General features: G+C 45.1%; 1 protein-coding gene across 23 annotated transcripts in view; it reads left to right on the top strand.

The window, feature by feature from the left end:
* WDR37 (WD repeat domain 37) overlaps positions 1-21,004 on the top strand; it is a 143,480-nt gene that overhangs the window by 77,215 nt on the left and 45,261 nt on the right. For 15 of the 23 annotated variants that reach the window (XM_063609991.1, XM_063609992.1, XM_063609990.1 and 12 more), the window contains 2 exons: positions 3,203-3,337; positions 3,873-3,987. In XM_063609991.1, coding sequence (XP_063466061.1) covers positions 3,203-3,337; positions 3,873-3,987 — 250 coding nt within the window. Of the gene's footprint in view, positions 1-3,202; positions 3,338-3,872; positions 3,988-9,428; positions 12,388-21,004 lie in introns of those variants that run through there. The other 8 variants (XM_063610003.1, XM_063610004.1, XM_063610006.1 and 5 more) reach the window with 1 other exon arrangement.

The following is a 21,004-nucleotide window of genomic DNA, read 5'->3' on the forward strand; positions in this document are numbered from 1 at the left end:
ATAGAAATGGGGGGTGTGAATTAAAGAAAATAAATGAGAGAGGGACTTTGTATGGATCAATGATAATAACTCAATCCTCTATTTGACAAAGAAGAAGGAGAAGGAAGAGGAAGAAAAAGAAAGTGGGATAAAGGATCAGAAAGGGAGGAAAATAGAAAAAATTAGAGTATGACTCCAGGGTAGACCTGTTTTGTTGTCACTGGGTTGGTTGGTTGGTTTGTCTGTTGGATTTTTCATATGTTTCGCCATGTTGGCCAGGCTGGTGTTGAACTCCTAGCCTCAAGTGATCAACCCGCCTCGGCCTCCCAGAGTGCTGGGACCACAGGCGTGAGCCACCACGTCCAGCCCCCACATTGCGTCTGGCCTCCGTGGTAGACCTCCCAGACGGGGTGGCCGGGCAGAGGCGCTCCCCACATCCCAGATGGGGCGGCCAGGCAGGGGCGCTCCTCGTTATTTTTTTAGATGAAGAATCTGGAGGAGTTACTGGGTTGATTTTGCAGTCTCTCTTCTCTGCCCATGCTGCTCTCGTAACCCATGCTGCTCTTGTTACCCGGGCTGGGCGTTTGCTTGTGTCCTGCCCCATGTGATGCCGTGGTTTCCAGTCAGGCAGTTTCCCCCCAGGAGACGGTGTTTGTTGTCACCCCTGCGGAGGGGTCTGCTCTAGTTTCTAATGTGCCTGGGCAGGGCAGCTGCTACATCCACAGGCCGGGATGCTGCACCACAGGGAAGAGCCCCGACCAGACATCAGGTCCTAGCGGGGGAAGAAGTGTCAGCAAATCCACACCGCAGCTGTGGGCACCATGACCAGGCCTTTGAGAAGGCAGACGTGAAAACGGTCGCCGCCACATCATCCCGACTGTGTTCCAGGGCCTCGGCGTCAGAGCGTGTTGCCAGGTGTTGTTGACACACCTTGATTCTCAGTAGCTTTGCTATACTTTGATGTTATATTTTTAAAAACCTTGTCGTAATGCAGTAGAACTTAGACTTAATTAGAACTCAGCTCGTGTCCACTAAATGAGGAGGATTTTCATAAATGGGCTTGGTGACTGGATGGTGCTTCTCTCATCCAGGGCCGCATAGAGCATGAAATCCCATGTCGTGGCACAGCTTCAGTGGCTGGGGCAACTGGCATTTAATTGGACTCCAGAGTTCCAAGCAATTTTGATGGACCGGACCTCGGTGAGGGTAAATGTGGAAACCAAGCTTTTGGTCCACGTTAAATTAGTGATTTGTGATGACAAGAGGACACTTCCTTCATGGATAGGTGGAAATTCACATGCTTATCATCTCGTAGGTATCTCAGCCGCTTCAGTGAGGGGTGAGGCGGGTTTTGAGCCCCTGTACAGAGTGAGTGAACCCAGTTTTTGTACCCTGGGAGACAGTGTAGGGGTCAAGCCTGTGTCTCTCTGAGAAGGCACTGCCCCTGCGTCTCAGGATCTGCTCACTCTGCCCTGAAGTCAGACCATGTCTTCCTGGGTGGGCCACTCAGGCCCAGTTGCGTGGCGAGCATGGGGACCCACCCCAGCCCTGAGCCAGGCAGGACGCGCAGCCCGCCTGGCCGTTGCTGGAGACAGTGGTGGATCATGCCTGGATGGTGTGCCCTTAGCTCACAGGGAAAGTAAGGTTTTTATCCCATTCTTTTTACTGAACTTTGCCAGTGAGCAAAGAGGTGATTGAATTTTCTTTGAATGTCATTTTATTATTTGAGTTCTAAATACCTGCTGGCAAGTGCCAGAGACTTTCCTTTGATCACTGGTTAAGGCAGTCACCCCAGCCACTGCCAGCACAGCCTCAGCTGGTGAGGACGTGGTTTCCTCTGCCGATTTTGCCTGGGTTTCTTCACTGATTCTCAGTGCAATTCAAGTGATAACATCCTTTGTTTATATGTTTAATCCAATTTTACCACTAGTAAGAGTATTTAATATACTTAGCACCATGTCAAACACATTTTTTACATTTCAAAAGAAAAGTTTATGAAAGAGTTTAACACAAACTGATGAAACCTTTCTTCCCCCTCTCTTCTTGTTTTTATGGTACTTTTCATCTTTAGGGCGTGGGTCTCCCATCTTAGCCATTTCAAGGCCTCTTCGGTTCCTTGAGCCCCTCTCCCTGAGGGCCACATATTTCAACACATTTGAATTAAAAAGAAAACTATTATTGTTTTGGATTTATATAAGCAGGTTCCAAGAGTGGTTGTGATGTTGAATTTTTCTCCTCAAACTTTTTAAGATAAAAATTGTGGTTAATACACATAATATAAAACTTACTATTTTAACTGTTTTTATGTGTGTGTTTCAGTGGCATTAAATCAATTCACATTGTTGTACAACCACCAGCACTATTTCCTGTGCTTTTTCATTATCTCAAATGGAAACTCTGCACTTGTGAAACTATTCATGCCCATCCCCCAGACCCCGAGAACCTCTGTTCTACTTCCTGTGTCTATGAATTTGCCTAGTCCAGGGATCTTAGATGAGGGGGATTCTTGAAAGTTCATTCATGTCGTAGCATGTGTTAGAGTTTCTTTTTTACGACTGAATAATATTCCATTGTGTGTACATGCCACATTAAATCCATCTGCTGATGGACATGTGGGTTGTTTGCACCTCTTTGGCCGTTCTCAGTAATGCTACTGTGAACGCTGGTGTGTGGGGCTTCTTGGCTGTTTGTATATCTTCTTTGGGAAAATGTTGATCCAAGTCCTTTGTCCGTGTTTGAATTGTTGAGTTGTCAGAGTGTTTTTCTCTAACTCCTGTGTTATGATTACATTGATTGAGAGTTGTTGTTGGAATAGATTTCTTTTAAATTCTCTGCTATAGACCCAGATATGTTATGATTACATTGATTGATAGTTGTTGTTGGAATGGATTTTTTAAATTCTCTGCCATAGACCCAGAGGTGTAGACATTTGGGCATGTTCTGTCCAACCCTACTTTCTGTAACCTCTCTTCGTTCCATTGCCTGGAGATGTGGAATAGAGTAGAATGGACTGTGTGTTTCTAATCCACTGGGAAGAAATCAGGTGTCCTTTTCTTGCACTGGCGGAGAGGCTTTGGGAGGCGGGAGCAGTTTGCAGAGGAGAGAGCTGTGAGTTTGCGCTTCTCCGACCTCCTTCCCACTCACTTGGTCCGGGTTGTGTGGGGGGTGTGGTGTCGCGTCCTGCACCTGCTGTTGCGTCTGACTCTGTGCCCTTTGCTCGTAGCACTGTGACTTCTGCCGTGTTCACCGTGGGAGACAACGTGGTTTCAGGCAGTGATGACCGCACGGTGAAAGTCTGGGACTTGAAAAATATGAGATCTCCCATTGCAACTATTCGCACGGACTCTGCCATTAACAGGTAAAGTCAAACCGTTAGTTAAGTAGGTGGCTTAGTTTGATGTGAAAGGGTTGATTGTGGTTTCATGTTTTATTCATGGAGGTTTAATTGATAGAACCCTGGGAACAATGGTTTAGGCTCCTTTGTCCTCTAATGCCATTTCAGTATTCCATGAAAACTTAAACTAACTTAGCCTAAAACCAGGTTGGATCAGTGAGATTTGTAAGAATGAGAATGACCTGTTTGTGGCAGACATGCAGGGCTTCTCTTGACTTCTTGTGAGGATTGGTCTTGTGTCTGGGTGGGTCTGGTTCTACCATTGAGCAGCGTGTGTGTGTGTATTGTGTGTATGTGCATGGGGTCTGTGTGATCTTGTAGCTACGTGTGAGTAACTTGGTCTCTTTTGAATCCCGTAAGCAGGTGGTACACGCAGTGTGTTCATGTAATCGGCCTTGAAATGTGAATAATATGGAACCTCCTGCCTCATTATCTGTCAACTCAAAAACTTACAGTGTCACTGTTTCATACACAACCCACTTTTACCTCTTCTTTGCAGGATCAATGTATGTGTCGGCCAAAAAATCATAGCCCTCCCCCATGACAACCGACAAGTGAGACTGTTTGATATGTCAGGAGTGCGCCTGGCGCGGCTTCCCCGGAGCAGCCGACAGGTAACAGCACGGTCGGTGTGCATATGCAGGGCATGGTGGAGGAGGGCGGGTAGAGATATTTTACATTCTTATTTTCTTGCTAAGTCTTTGCATGCTAAGTTTTCCCTGGAAATGCTTGAGCTGTATTTAGAGTTCATAAAATTTAAAATTGAAGAAGTAGAGTTGTACACCCAAGTTATTCCACACCTACTTCAGTGTTCCTTTTTTTTTTTTTTTTTTTTTGAGACGGAGTTTTGCTCTTGTTGCCCAGGCTGGAGTGCAGTGGGGTGATCTCATGGCAACCTCTGTCTCCCGGGTTCAAGCAATTCTTCTGCCTCAGCCTCAGCCTCCCGAGTAGCTGAGATTACAGGCATACGCCACCACGTCTGGCTAATTTTGTTAGTCAGGCTGGTTAGTTGGTCAGGCAACTCCTGACCTCAGGTGACTGCCCTCCTCGGCCTCCCAAAGTGCTAGGATTACAGGCGTGAGCCACCGCGTCCAGCCCAGTGTTCTTAATACCATGATCAGTTTTTAAGTTTAAAACTAAATAAAACATGCAGTTCCTCTGTTTCATATAGCCACGCGGAACGAGCTCTTTGGTGCAGGTGTTAGTGGTGGTGGCTCTGTAGGGAAGCCGTTAGATGTCTACAGTTGTGTCTGTGCAGATTGGAAGTGTCGAGTGGGCCTTGTGGCCAGGCAGAAGCGGGGTTGGTTGTAGGCTGGGGGGTCTTTAAGGTGGAACCTCTTCCACCTCCAGCCAGAAAAACATGTTTCTATGGCAGGCTGTTGCGACAGGAAGAAATCTATTTAAATGTTGGTTTCTTGTTAGTGAAGGGTTGCTCCTTGCTAACTTCGGAAGACAGTGGAGGGAGTTTCTCGCTATGTGCTGTTCAGCCCACCCATCCTGGCTGCCTGGAAGGTGCAAAGAGAATAGAGACTCCATGGCACCCGCACAGATGCAGAGGCCCGGGGAGCCTGGGGGGCCAGTGTTCAGATTCCCTGGCGACTCTGATGTGCTCTGCAGTCGGGCCTCACTGTAATGTGGGTGGCGTTTGCTGTTGGCTCTCCTCTGGGAAGTCACAGGGGCAGCTGCGATGCACAGAAACTCCCCGTGGTCAGCGGCCGGTCACGGTGGCTCACGCCTGTAATCGCAGCACTTTGGGAGGCCGAGGCGGGCGGATCACGAGGTTATGAGATTGAGACCATCCTGACTAACACAGTGAAACTTTGTGTCTACTAAAAATACAAAAAAATTAGCCAGGCGTGGTGGCGGGCACCTGTAGTCCCAGCTACTCGGGAGGCTGAGGCAGGAGAATAGCGTGAACCCGGGAGGCGGAGGTTGCAGTGAGCTGAGATCACACCACTGCACTCCAGCCTGGGTGACAGAGTGAGACTCCGTCTCAAAAAAAAAAAAACAAAACAAAAAAAAAACAACTCCCTATGGTCCAGGCAGCGTCTCCCCAGCCTTGTGCGTAATGGAGCCCCCCACAGAGGATCCCTCTTTCCTGTCTTCTTTTGATTTTGTTGGAGTACTGTCTGGATACCTGTGTGAGTAAATGGATTTGTTCCCCGAGGCCTCCTGTGGCTGCACAGGGCCACACGCCTGCAGGCAGCTTGGGTGGCCCCCTCAGTGCCTCTGTGGCTCCTTCTGTGGACACCAGCTCATGGCTCGTGGGCCGCGGCTACTCTGCATGGAGTGTGAGCCTCAGAACCTGCAGGCAGGCCGGGTGGTTAGGGAGGCACGTGCGAAGGTGGGGGTTCTCTCAGAGCAGCAGCACCTTTTCTTCAGGTGGCACAGACTTTCTGGAAATGACCTTCCCTGAGACCGGCTGTCTCTTCAGTCCCCTTCCTGGCATGAGAGTGCACTGTTTGAAGTTAATTATTGATGTTTTTACTCCTCGATACACATCAAAATAGTGGAGTAGAAAAATTTCATGAAATTAGAGTAACTAAAATATGCTTTACAACCCCTGACACAGCCATAAATTGCTTGTTCTGGGGAATCTTTTCATGTTTTGTTAACAGCTGAGTATCACTCGTGTGTCCTCCCAGCTGCATCTTAGACACAGTAGAATGTTTTCTTTTCAGCATGCTCGTGTGGATTTTAAAATTTCTGTGCAGCAAGTAAAGTTTGCATTTTGAAGCACAAATTCATGAGAACTATTTGTTTATGACTGTGAACTATGACTTTATTACTTTGAGAGTATTTTCCCTCAGAAAAACGGAATTCTGAGTGGTTCTTCTTGGCCCTAATTCTGTGTAGACAGTTTTATTTACCGTTATCAACTTTGTTGATGTTGTAGGATTCTGTTGTGCCTGGGCTTATTCCCTCCTAAAGTGGTATGTGAAATAGATTTATTTTTAAGATTAATGAATGTGATTTAACTTTATTTAGAACTTGTAACACCTCTTCAGATAAATAAATGTGGTTTTCAGTGTCACAGAACCCTGCTGGAAATTACTGACTTATATTGTTCTTCAGCTGACCGACTTGAAAAAGAGAAAACAAAACACTTATTTGGGCCTTTAAGTAGTGGAGTGAAAGGGACTGATGGAAAATATTTCCCTGTAGTGCTGGAGTAGATGTCACTTCCCAGCGTGAGTTTTGGGAAAGCGAGCTTGCTTGGTGGAGAGTCAGGAGGTCCGGGGTCCGGGTTCCTGTGAAGAGCAGGCTCACTGGGCGCGAGGGTCCCTGTGCGAGGGTCTCTGACATGGAGGCTCACGGGGCGTGAGGGTCCCTATGAAGTGGGGGCTCACGGGGCATGGGGGTCCCTGCGTGAGGGTCTCTGTGACGTGGAGGTTCATGGGGCGCGAGGGTCCCTATGAAGTGGGGGCTCACAGGGCGCGAGGGTCCCTGTGCGAGGGTCTCTGTGATGTGGAGGTTCATGGGGCACGAGGGTCCCTATGAAGTAGGGGCTCACAGGGCGCGAGGGTACATGCATGAGGGTCTCTGTGAAGTGGAGGCTCACGGAGCGTGAGGGTCCCTGTGACGTGGAGGCTCACGGGGCTCAAGGATCCCCGTGAAGTGGAGTCCCATGGGGCCCCGTGCTGACATCCTAGAGCGCATCACATGCACTGGGGCTCACGACGGCATGGGGCATCTGCTTCCTGGGTGGTGATGCTGTGGGCGCATGAGAGATGGAAATCCCATGGCAGCTCTGCCGGAGGTGAAAGCTTGGCTGGCTTTCTTCTGGAAGCTCTTTATCTTTGGCACTTCTGCAGCGAATGCCTTGAGTTTCACTCTGAAGAGCTCTTGCCCACAGCCTTGGTTTTACCTCCAGTTAGTGGATGCATTGCCGCTTCCTTTTTTGTGCCTTTTGTAACCCTTTGTTATGTGGTCTTTCTTACAATTATTTTATTTTTCTGGCCTTTTGTGGATCTCTCTCCAGATGTATAAATAGCTATTGTGGTTCTCTCTCCAGATGTATAAATAGCATATTTATAGGTGAATATTTTGCAGGAAAATTTTATGCCATTCTTTTGAGTGTTTCTTAATCTGTCAACTTTACTTAATACTGACTCATTCTTGTACCTGATGCTGTAGCAGCAATGTATCAGAGCTGTTGTGTAATTTAGAAAATGCAGATAGGTGCTAAGGCACTGCTTACAGATATTCTAAGTGTTGGCTAAGAGCCTGCATCGCTGCGTACATACACACCGATATGCTATTGCTCGGTCACATATTTTGCAGTAACTTTTCCAACATGCTGATATTTAACTGGAATTGCTGAAGATGGCAGGAATCTACCTAAAAGGCCGTTTATTTATCCTTGTTTTATATGACACCGAATGTATTTTTCTAGTTCCTTTATTACAGAAGCCAATTATTTCCTCCTTGTTAAAATGCAATTTGAAGTCTTTGAGGGAATATCATTTAATTTACCCCTAAATATCTCCTAGCTTCATTTATTAAAAAAGGTCACATTGATCATTTATTTATTATTTTGTCTGACTGTAATCTTACTCATTTTCTTAAAGAAGGACTCATACAGTGCTTTTGGGTTGGGTTCCACCAACCCTTGTGCTCACTAGTGTCTTGGCGTCAGTCATCCTGGCCTGGCTGCACGTCCTGGCGGCTCTGCCGTGCTCGGCGATCCGTGCTCGGTGGTCCGTGCTCGGCAGTCCATGCTCTATGGTGCGTGGGGTGCTCGGTGGTCCGTGCTCAGCGGCGGTTGGTGCTCGGCGGTCCGCGATCTGTGGTCCATGCTTGGTGGTCCGCGATCTGTGGTCCATGCTTGGTGGTCCACGATCTGTGGTCCATGCTTGGTGGTCCATGCTTGGTGGTCCGCGATCTGTGGTCCATGCTTGGTGGTCCGCGATCTGTGGTCCATGCTTGGTGGTCCGCGATCTGTGGTCCATGCTTGGTGGTCCGCGATCTGTGGTCCATGCTTGGTGGTCCGCGATCTGTGGTCCATGCTTGGTGGTCCGCGATCTGTGGTCCATGCTTGGTGGTCCGCGATCTGTGGTCCATGCTTGGTGGTCCGCGATCTGTGGTCCATGCTTGGTGGTCCGCGATCTGTGGTCCATGCTTGGTGGTCCGCGATCTGTGGTCCATGCTTGGTGGTCCGCGATCTGTGGTCCATGCTTGGTGGTCCGCGATCTGTGGTCCATGCTTGGTGGTCCGCGATCTGTGGTCCATGCTTGGTGGTCCGCGATCTGTGGTCCATGCTTGGTGGTCCGCGATCTGTGGTCCATGCTTGGTGGTCCGCGATCTGTGGTCCATGCTTGGTGGTCCGCGATCTGTGGTCCATGCTTGGTGGTCCGCGATCTGTGGTCCATGCTTGGTGGTCCGCGATCTGTGGTCCATGCTTGGTGGTCCGCGATCTGTGGTCCATGCTTGGTGGTCCGCGATCTGTGGTCCATGCTTGGTGGTCCATGCTTGGTGGTCCGCGATCTGTGGTCCATGCTTGGTGGTCCGCGATCTGTGGTCCATGCTTGGTGGTCCGCGATCTGTGGTCCATGCTTGGTGGTCCGCGATCTGTGGTCCATGCTTGGTGGTCCGCGATCTGTGGTCCATGCTTGGTGGTCCGCGATCTGTGGTCCATGCTTGGTGGTCCGCGATCTGTGGTCCATGCTTGGTGGTCCGCGATCTGTGGTCCATGCTTGGTGGTCCGCGATCTGTGGTCCATGCTTGGTGGTCCGCGATCTGTGGTCCATGCTTGGTGGTCCGCGATCTGTGGTCCATGCTTGGTGGTCCGCGATCTGTGGTCCATGCTTGGTGGTCCGCGATCTGTGGTCCATGCTTGGTGGTCCGCGATCTGTGGTCCATGCTTGGTGGTCCGCGATCTGTGGTCCATGCTTGGTGGTCCGTGCTCGGCGGTCTGTGGGACTAATCCTGCACACCATGTTGTTTTCTTGTAACTTACTTACTTTGAGTGATGTGGTTATTCATTTCGCGGAGGTCTTATAAATCTTACTTTCGGGAATAATGCACTGATTTTGGTTTGTTTGATCATCACTAGGGCCACAGGAGAATGGTGTGCTGCTCGGCATGGAGTGAAGACCACCCCGTGTGCAATCTGTTCACCTGTGGGTTTGACCGGCAAGCCATTGGTTGGAACATCAACATCCCTGCATTACTACAAGAGAAATAAGGACACCGGCAGTCCTTAGTTTCACTGTTTGCCCGCACAGACCTTTGACGGGTGCAGGCTTTTCTGCGTATTAATCAGCCATTTTTGTGAGAGTTTGACCCTGGGAAGGGTGCTTTGTATATGTTCTTTTCACATAGTGCCCAGCTTGCATGAAGTGTACAGAGAAATGTGTGGTCGTCTTTTTTACTTTTGTCTCGTATATGTATGTGTATTGGCTCCTCTGGGCAGTAGAGGCAAAGCTCACCTCCCATGTAGCACATGAAATGCTTGTGAGTTGTTGACATTGGACAGGTGAACAGTAGGGCATTATATTTGTGTGAATTAAATGTGAACTTCTGTATTACGTTGCAGCGTCGGCAGTCCTGCGTTCCCTGGAGTAACTGTACGTGTCTGCCTGTGCTGGGAAGACTGTGGGGCTGCCTGTGTTGGCTGGCGACCAGCAGGATCGCTCCGGGATTTTGTGTTTACCTTGCGTGAAGTTCAGCGTGTGCTGTTGTGTAGTCAGCTTCTACTCTAATTTCTGTTACAGTTCTGCAAAGGTAACCTGGAGTTTAGAAGTTAAAAAGAAAGCATGGGATATTGGATTTGCACCATTTGGAGTTTCTTTAGGAAAGAAAAGTTTTCTGCTTTTTTATAGAAAATCATTTCAATCTCCCGAGGTCTCATGCTAGCAAATTTTGAAATAGGATTCTAATCACCGATTTCAAATATTAAGCAAAATGTAAAGCACTTTAATTTATAGCTATGATTATAAACAGGTTTTAGATGTTTCAAATGACTTGTCCACTGAATGTGACTTGACCTTGATAAGAGGCCCTGCCACCTGCACACAGAGCCCAGTTAATTTTCCGCACCTCGGTTGTGTGCTTCCAAATGGGCTCACTCCCGTGGTGGTGTTTGAGAGTCAACAACACTACCTCAGAGACAGGTCTTTGGGAAACTTTGGGTCTCACTGTTGCCTGGCTGGAGCACTTTGTTTTATAGCTGGAATACTGAGTTCAGTTCAGAAGGCAGGAAAGACAGTCACACCGACGTGTCCTGAAGGTGTAGGCTCTCCACTTAGGCGCACAAGCTGACAGCCGCAGCCAGCAGGCCCCGGTGACAAGACACTTCCAGGTCCTGTGGTGGGGACGCCTCTCAGTGCCAGTCCCGCCACTGCTGAGGGAGCCTGGTGTTCTTGCCTTCTTGGAAATTACTGCTCACCTGGTATCTGTACATTAATGTTTCTTGCTGAGTTACAGTTTTGGCAAAGAGGCTCTCATTTCCTGCGTCTTGTATTTTCAGTCCTTTCAATACGTCCACCTGGAGGCTCACCACTTGGAGAGACACAGGAAGGTAATATTTACAGCTGTCACGTGACATCCCCAGGTCTTTGTGTTTTGCCCTGTTTTACGGTGAGGTAGGAGGGAACACATCTGGGGACTGGTAGATGCAGGTGCAGTAGGACGCAGGACTTTTGGACCCGTCCTTTGGTGCAGCTCGCCAGGGGTAAGAGGCACCTCCCTACTTGGGTCTTCAGGAGCTGGTCCAAGGAGCTTCGAATCTAAGTCATCCAGAATGACTCTGAAATGACTGACAGCCCCGGGCCCAAGAAAAACTGATAACCACCTCAGATGGATCTGACGTGGCTAAGGGACAAACAGCAAATATTTCAGTCATTTTGATTTTACAAATAAAAAATGTGTTGTGTTTTTGTCCGACATTATTTCCTGACTGCACTGTTCTGAGAATGGAGTCCACCTGGTCCCTCTGGTTGATTAGAATCTCAGGTTTCAGCTCCTGCTGTCCTGAGCGAACTTGCCTGATGCAGGGCTGTGCTGTGTCCAGATGTTGCTGGGGTCTCACTTTTTCTCTTGGCCAGAGGTCCAATTGCCAGGGCCTCCCGCACTGCACACGCAAAGGTGTGAGCCCAGGGAAGCTTCTGGGGCCACTGCACAGGCCACCTGCTTGGGTTCCTCAGAGTTTAATTTGAAAGTCTGGGTGTCTTAGGATGATGGTTAGGAACATTGAAAAATGGCTGCAAATAGCCAAATCAAACTTAAGAACCAGATCTCTGCCAGATTAAACATTTTTGAAGCTTTTAAAAATCAATATTCCTAGTGGCCACTGAGTTCCAGGCACACTGGTGCCCTTCACTGCCACAGCTGCTCACCTTCTCCAGCGAACTGGAGGGACCTCAGAAACTGGACTCCTGCACGTCCTTGGGGGCGCAGCCCTGTGGTGCTCAGGCAGAGCTCCCAGGAGCCAGGGCACCTTGCTGTTCGCTACTGTGTTGTCTTCTAATGTGAGCTCATCCACTGCTGCTGCAGCGTGGTAATCAGGAGTCACAGACAAGATCGGGGATGGTGTGTGTGTGTGTGTGTGTGTGCACGTGTGTGTGGTTAAATTAAGTCATACTGTCAACCACACGTGATCTCGTCTGAAACAGTGTTTGGAAGTGGGAACAGTTTTGTCCTGTATGCTGATGTGTCCAGAATTTCATTTAATGATAGATGGAAAACGTGTGGTTACTGAAAAGTGTGTATCGATACAGAATTTCATAAGAGCCATGCTGTTGGGCAAAGCAACTCTTTTTCAACCACTGCTCATCAGTTTCTGTAGAGACAAAAACTCTGTACATATTTTGGAATCTGAAGAATCCTATGTAAATCATTTGTTACTTAAATCTGTGAAAAACATGTTTCTTTGGAGGAAAATGTATGCATTTATAAGTGTTCTGTGGAATCAGTTTTTATTGTATCAATATAATTGTCTCTAAGTGTTGAGTGTCTTCATTGCAATATGAAATTCATTAAAATGTCCATGTTCCATAATTACTATTATAAAAGCTTTGTGTTATTGGGAGTCTTTTATTATTTTATAGTTTTTCATGTTTTACTTCGGTGAAACATTGTGAATGACTATATAAACATCACGATGACCTAGAAATTGAACAAATATAATATTGGTCACTCAAAAAATTTTTAGACTTAAAAAATCAGTTGTGTTTTGTGTCTATCTCTTATGCTAACATTAAACAATACATAATTATGTTGCTTCATCCTTCATCAGGACCCCGAAAACTTCCAAAAGGGTTAACAGTTTGACATAAATTTTTGGTAAAGTTCCTCAGTATAATAAAATGCTCATACTGTTCTCATTGCCGTAAGCTTGTTTGAAAGTTAAAAAAAAAATACAGTTACAGAAAGTAGGTGCCATTTTCTGTGGGAGAATGCAAACCAGATTGGGAGTGGCTCCTGGGGGCTCCTGGTGCATGGCCATGTCTGACCCACGAGTGGAGGCTGAGGCTGTGGCTGAGGCCGTGGCTGAAGCTGAGGCTGAGGTTGAGACCAGGACTGGTGCTGTGGCTGTGGCTGAGGCTTGAGGCCTAGGTTGGGGCTGGGGCTGGGGCTGGGGCTGGGGCTGAGGCTAGGGCAGAGGCTTTGGCTGAGACTGAGACCAGGGCTGTGGCTGTGGTGGTGGCTGAGGCTGAGGCCGAGGCCGAGGTCATGGCTGAGGCTGTGGCTGTGGCTGAGGCTGAGGCTGCTGCGCTCTCAGCAGGTGGAGAGTCTGGGAGGGTTCTTGCTTGAGCAGATAGTGGCTCCTTCACACTGGCGAGGCCACTGCCTAAGCTGCGTTGGTGCTGGGAGTATCTTCACACCCAGAAAGACAGACCATTTCTCCACTGGTTATTTAACTTTCTCACCTTCCTCCTCAAATAGCCTGTGATTATTGTCTAAATTTCATAATGTTACATCTTCAGTGAATTTAAAAGTTTATGCTCTATTAGTATCAAGAATCCAGATAGAAACACTTACACATTGCTGTGATTTCACCAAAACGCCAGGGCACTGGTCTCCCTTACTATCCATAGGTTTACTGTTTTTCCCTAATAACTTAGAATTTAAAAAATTATGCTAAAATTTGGGAACACCTGATTTTATTATATGTAACATATACAATTCATGTTATAGTGGGAAGAAGCTGAAAATGAAATTAGCTAAAAGTGTTGTGTGATTTTTTATTTTAATTAAAAAAATTTTTTTGAAACAGGGTCTCACTGTGTTGTCTAGGCTGGTCTCGAACTCCTAAGCTCAAGCAATTGCTCACCTTTGCCTCCCAAAGTGCTAGGATTATAGGCTTGAGCCACTGTGCCTGGCCAAAAGTCTTGTGTAATTTAATTTTAGTAGAATATCTTTTATTAAGCAGCTTTTGGTCAAAATGAAAATGAACTAAGCAGGTCTTTGGAGACGCAGGAGCTCTGTGTGGAAGCCAAGCGAGAGTTTCCTGGGGCCTCTTGGTTTGTGGGCCTAGTGGAGAATAGTGAGGAGCTGCCTTGGGTGTCTGATCATGGAGGCATCTCTGAGGTTAGTCAAGGCACCAGGAAGTGGTGGGGAGAGTTCCCAGTGAGCAGAGTGCCATAAGCAAAAACAAGGTGAGCTTGGCACACTTCAGGTGCTGAGATCACAGTGTGACCAGAGTGCAGGTGAAAGGTGGTGGCCCCAGGGGGCTGGGGTGATATGCAGGCACCGTCTTACCCAGAAGCTCTGGGGAAGAGTGTAGATTTCATCCTCTGCACCTGAAAGGGTGAAGATCAGAAGTGGGGAGACTGCCCAGTCATCCAGGTGAAGGATTTTGGTTGCCCCGGCTGTTGTTGGCAGTAGGATGGAGAAAGAGGATGGATTGAGATCTAAGGGTTAGAACAGGCAGTTCTTGCTGGAAAGAAGTGTTCTTCATTCTACAGTTGAGAATACATCTAGGAAAGGTATTGACTGTGCAGGCATTTCTTAGTGTACTCAAAAGATGTTTCAAGCACCGACAACCTAAAATATATGATCAGGATTTTCCCCTTAAAGGGTTGACGATGAGTTAGGAAATGTCAGTCACAACTTAGAGACATTATTATCTTAGCTAAGTTCATCTGTCACCCGTGTTGATGAGCACCTTGTCCCCCCAACTCCACAGACTCTGCCTCCCTCTCACCTGGGCACCACGTCTGCCTCCCACATGGATGCTGCCAGAGTGGTCATGCCCTGGTATGTGACACCCTGTCTAGCATGATTGATTGGGGGGCGGGAGGGTCTCAGGCCTTCGGAGTTGGCCTGGAACCACCACCAGCTCTCTTGGGCCTGTAGTTTGCAGATGACAGACTGCAGGACTTCTCAGCTTCCATAACCACATGAGCCAGTCCCTCATCACAAGTCTTTGTGTATCTATATACATCCTATTGGTTCTGTTTCTCTGGAGAACCCTGACTAATACAGTGACCTATTTAGTTAATGGTTCTAGTACTGTTTGTTATCCACATGAAATGAAATAATCTATTTGGATCCCTACCTCACACCAAACAAAAATGAATTCCAGCATTAACTGTTAAATTTTAAAGGAGAAACATCAAAATTAGATTTTTAAAATAGATTTATTAAAGTTCTTTAAAAATGCATTAAGTGTGCTAGAAAAGATGGATGAATTCAAATACATTAAAATTAAAAGATTCTGTTTATTATAAGACACCTTTAGGGTGAAATGATAAGCCGCAAGTGGTAGTTGCAACATATATAATTCACAAAGGACTGCTGTCCAGGATAGTGAACAAAAGAAGATTTTATATGTCTATAGGAGAATTGGAAATTGAACAGCAGACCTGAATAGGTATGTAACAAAAGAGAACATACGAGTAGCCAATAACAAAATACAGAAATTGAGAACATGAAAATTAAGGCCAAAATGAAATGCCATTTCACAGTCATTAGATTGGAGGGAAAATCTGTGGTCATATATAGACTACTGGAACTTTGCACTCTGTTGGTTGGGGCCTAAAGTAATACAGCAACTTTGGAAACATCATCTTGCAAGTCTGGCTGTGTGCATACCTCTGTGCCCAGCACACTAGGTATGTGTTTAGAATACAGTTGATTATGCTGTAATGTCTAGAGCATTTGCCGTCTTGAGTGTTTGTTAAAATGGAAACCTCTGGGTCTCTAGAAGCTACTGACTCAGGATCTCTGGGGAATGGTGACCTGCCTTTTATAACAAACATGCTCTCACGTGGGATTCTACTGTCCGGTTTGAGAACCACTGTTCTAAAGAACTTGAACATGTGCTGGGGTACTGTGCAGGGTGATAGCACCAAACTAGAAACAACACAAACGTATCCACAGGGGTAAACTGGCAAATCTACACAGAGGTAGCACAGAGCGGTAAAATCGGAGAACACCACGCTACACGCAATCCTTGATCTTAGGAACATAATGTGGAATGAAAACATAGGCACTGAAGACCACAGACATATGAAACCATTTTCATAAAGTACAAAAACAAGCAAAACCAAACCACGTCTGCCAGTCCATCTGTCTAAAATCCATGGTCACATATTTTGGGGGCAGAGGGTAGGACTGGGAAGAGCTCAGAATTGGTAGTGTTTGGTTCTTAATTTGGATGGTGGGAACATTTTTTTTTTTTTTTTTTTTTTTGAGACAGTGTCTCACTGTGTCACCCAGGCTGGAGTGCACTGGCTCAATCATGGCTCACTGCAGCCTTGACCTCCTGGGCTCAATCAATCCTCCCACATCAGCCTCCCTAGTAGCTGGGACTACAGATGCATGCTACCACACCTGGGTAATTTTTGTATGTTTTTGTAGAGACAGGGTTTCGCCATGTTGCCCAGGCTGGTCTTGAACTCCTGGGCTCAAACAATCTGAGTATTCATAGTTTATAATACTTTACAATTAGAAGGAATTTTTTATACTATTCCTTCAGTGTACCTAATATTATATAATTAAAAGAGTAAGAAATTCTAAAGAGAAAGTGTGTGTTATTCCAAAGATGGATAAAGTGAGTGCTGATAAGATGGGGGATTTATACCAATATTTTTTGACAGCATCAGTTTTAAACTCATCATTGAAGAGCCATATTTTATTCACTTCACATATTAGTACTTTTTCCATTTATAAACATGTAGTTTTATTATTCTAAACTGATATTCAGGCAGTGTGCACATTTCATAGGAGGAAACACAAAGCCAATTTTGCTCCAAGATAATGTTCTTGAGAAAATGGTCACTGAGGAAGTTGTTGAAAGGCAGTGTGTTACACTGTGTCAAAACTGGGCTGCTTTCAGATACATTTTAGAAATCCCAGCTTTAAAGTAGGAAATGTAATAAGGATTTCATTTGCCAGGTGTGATCATAAAACAATCAAAGTAGTTTTCTAATGTTGCTCATAAACTGGGACTGAAAATCATTTCAAATCCAGGAGACAGTCCAAAAATTGTTATTGAGCAATGGCCACATATTGGAATAAAAATTTTTATTTTCAGTCTGTGTTTTGGGAAAACAGCATTTCATTGCATAGGTGGGTAAGTTCTAGAATACTGGCTAAACATATGATCATTTTCTATAACGCATATGCATTACAAAAGTTTTCTAGTTCCTGAAGTATTATGGAGTTTTCTAGCTGCATAATACAAAAATGTTCTACTGATAAACTTTATTTTCTTTCTTTTTCAGTAATAAAATTAATTGTATATGTTCTCTGACCACTCCCTGTCAGAAGGAGCTAATTTTAGTTTTCCTCTCTTTTGAAACAGCTTTGTTCTGGTATTCTGGTGTAACAGACAACACACCAGACATATTTAAGGTATAAAACATGATTTCCTTTGACAAGCATTTACCGTGAAATCATCTCCACAACCGAAATCATGCACAATCCCCCAAGGAAGTCACCCGGGCCCTTCCGTGTTCCCTGCACTGCCCCTCCTCACCCCCACTCCACCCTTGGGGAAACACTGGTCTACCTTCTGTCACTAGAGATTAATTTGCATTTTCTATAATTTTGTATAAATGCAGTTATACAGTATGTATTTTTTGGTTTCTTTCACTTAAATTATTTTGAAAGACTAATTTCATTGCATATCCCAATCTATTTCTTCTCCTTGTGAGTAGGATTTTGTCATGTGGATAAACCACATTCATCTGTTTACCTGCCAATGGACATTTAGATTGTTTGTGGTTTTTGGCTATTTCAAATAAAGCTGGTATGAACACTTGTGTACAAGTCTCTGTGCTGACATGTTTTCATTCTCCTGGGCGAATTCTTGTAAATGCTGATTTTGAAGTCTGAGAGCTTGCCATACCTTTCCCAATGTGGCCGTTCTGGAGACCTCTGGTTTCCATTCCAACATGTAAAAGAGCTTGGAAGTCGTTTCTCTCTCCCTCACCACAAAAAGGCAAAAAACAGAAAACAGTGATTTTTCTTAGATCACAACAGAGAGTTGTGGCCACAGGGCAAACTGCTGACCCCAAAACTGGAGAAACAGGCAGATACAGAGAATGATGGCTTCCGGAAGAGCAGCTCCTAGAGCCAGAAATGGGTAGGGACCCCACATGGGGCCATGGAGGCATTGACGGAGGCTGGGGCTGGCTGCGGAGTGAGGGCTCCCAGATGTCTGGTCTGCTGGCTGCCTCAGTTTCATGGGTTCTCCTTCCAGGAGCACCACCAAGTTCCTATGGTGAAGATGGGAGAAGGATCCCCTCCAGTGTGGCGAGTGGAGGGAAGGTGACTGTGAATTCAGCTAGAGCTTTCTCCCAACAGACCCCACTCTACAAGGGCAAGGCCTTCACCAGCACATCTGACTTGGGGGGAGGGAAAATCACTTGGCTCCAGCCTCTTAGCCTTCCTGTGTCAGGGGGCAGTACCTTGAGGATCATTTGTGAAGGTCACAGCCGCAGTGTGCAGGCCCCCTGAAAACATGAGACCAAATCATGGGACTACAGACCCCTCCCCTCCCCTTTCCCTCCCCTGCCTTTCCCTTCTCCTCCCCGCCCCTTCCCCTCCCGCCCTCCCCTCCCCCTCCCCTCCTCTCCCCTCCCCTCCCCTCCCCTCCGCTCTTCCACCTGGCCTCACAACTACAGAGCTCCTGAATAAGGACAGTCAAGGGGGCCACAGCTCTGACTCAATACTTAAGAAGGAGTTTCAAGGGAGATCAAGACAACAGGGGAGACAAAAGCAAAGACACCAGAGGGGATTGGAGCCTTGCAGCTACAGCAGACAATGAGCCCAGCCTCCCTTCTAGACAGAGGCATAAAACCTCACACCAAAGGCCTGTTTACCTAAGTGCCTTCTGCTGAATACATCATGTTTAGCTTTCAGCTAAAGATGAGAAGGCATGCCAAAAGTCAAAACACAATCTGAAGAGACGAAATATCAGACCAGACTCAGATATGGCAGAGGCACTGGAATTAGCAGACACGAATTTAAGAACACCTATGATGAGTATGCCAAGGGCTCAAGTGGGAAAAATGAACAACAGGCAAGAAGAGTTGGGTAATGTAGGCAGATAAATGGAAATCCTAAGAATAAAAAGAAATACTAGAAATAGAAAACACTGTAATAGAAATAGAGAATGCTTTTGTTTGGCTCTTAGCAGACTACACATGGCTGAGAAAAGCATCTGTGAACTACAAGACAGATCAATAGAAACCACTCAAACTGAAGAGCAGAGTGAAAAAAGAATGAAAAAGGCAGAATGGTATCCGAAATTTGTGGCACAATCACAAAAGATATAATATGTATGTTTGGGAATACCAGGAGGAGAAAGAGAAAGGATGAGGTGAAAGATGTAAAGTAATAGTTGAAAACTTTCCAAAATTAATAAGAAAAACCAGAATACAAATCAAGAAAGCTCAGGGAATAAATACCAAATGGACAAATACCAGACTTGGTCAACGCTTACGCACATTATATTCAAACTGCAGAAAACCAAAGACAAAAAGAAAATCTTGAAAGAAGTCAGGGCAAAAATACTTTATCTATGGAGGAACGATAATAATAATGACATCAGATGTCAGGAACCAATGCAACTAAAAAGAGAATGGAGTGGAATGTTTAAAGTCTGGAAAGAAAAGACCATCAATAAAGAATTTTGTGTCCAGAGAATTATCCTGCAAAAGTGAGGGAGAAATAGTTTCCGAGACCAAAACAGAGGAAATATGTGCATTTATCTGTATCCTGCAGTTTTAAAAAAAATTTTACCAGTTAGTTATAATCACTTTTAGTATAGGTTCTGTCAGATTTTCTACCTTGGGATAGCAGCAGTTGGTTTATTTTCTTAGTTTGATGAATTGTGATGGTGAGAACCCTCATTACAATGTGGGACCAAAGTGGGTAAGGTGAACTAACTCCATGTTGTTCCTGATCTGCAAGAGAAAGCACTCAGTATATCACCATTAATTAGGATATTAGCTCTATGTTTTCCACAGATGTTCATCAAGTTGAAGGAGTTCTCTTCACTGATTGCTGAAGAGTTATTAACAGAAATGGATGTAGGATATTTTTTCCGATTTTTTTGGTGCTTATTGAGATAGCCATATTTTTCTTTTATAGGTTGTTAACATGATTTATGTTAATGGATTTATGAATGTTAACGTTGCATTTTTGAAGATAAACCCCATTTTGTCATACTGTACTGTTCTTTTTTATATTGCTGCATTTGATTTACAATTATTTTGTTAAGGATTTTTGTGTCTATGTTCATGAGAGAGACTGGGCTGCAGTTTTCTTCTGAAGTCTCTGTCTGATTTTAGTATCAGTGTAATGCAGGCCTCATAGAGTTGGAAAGCTTTCCCTGTTCTTCAGTTTTCTGAAAGAGTTTGTGTAGAATTGGTATTATTTTTACCTTAAATGTTTGGTAGAATTCATGAGTGAAGCAATATGGATATGGAGTTTTCTTTGTGAAAAGGTTTTAAACTATAAGTTAAATGTATTAGATATGAGGATATTCAGGTTATTGATTTCTACTTGAGTTAAACGTTGACAGCTTACGTTTTTCAAGGAATTCCTTCATTTCACCTAAACTATTGAACTTATTGGCATAAAGTTGTTCATATTATTCCGTTCTCATCGTTTAACATCTGTAGAATCTATAATAATGTCACCTCTCTCATTCCTGATATTGGTAATTATGTCTTTGTTTCCTGATTAATCTGGCCGAAGGTCTATCAATTTTATTGATACCCTTAATGAACAAAATGTTGGTTCATTGATTTTTCTATTTTGTTTGGTATTTTATTGTTTTCTGCTCTGATTTTTATTATTTCCTTTCTTCTCATTACTTTTGAATTTACTTTGTTCTTCTTTTTTCACTTAAGGTGGAAGCTGTGATCTTTGATTTAAATCGAAGTTAGAAGATTACATTTCCATATCTAACTGCCTAGATGGGAACTTTTAAAATAGGTGACACATTGTGGGGTTTTTTTTGTTTTTTGGTTGTTGTCATTGTTGCTTTTGTTTTTAAGTGAAAACATTTTATTAGGAAAAGTAAAGTCACAAAAACATAAAAGTCATCTTTACCAGAATGAAACCATGTTTCATAGCCCTTTATCTTTATGAAACATTGTACAATTACTTTACAGTTATTTTCTCTTTTTTTCTCAAGAATGGAATGTGTAGTTTTCAAATGTAAAATTG

The sequence above is a fragment of the Symphalangus syndactylus genome, chromosome 10 (assembly GCF_028878055.3).
Source record: "Symphalangus syndactylus isolate Jambi chromosome 10, NHGRI_mSymSyn1-v2.1_pri, whole genome shotgun sequence".
NCBI lineage: Eukaryota > Metazoa > Chordata > Mammalia > Primates > Hylobatidae > Symphalangus > Symphalangus syndactylus.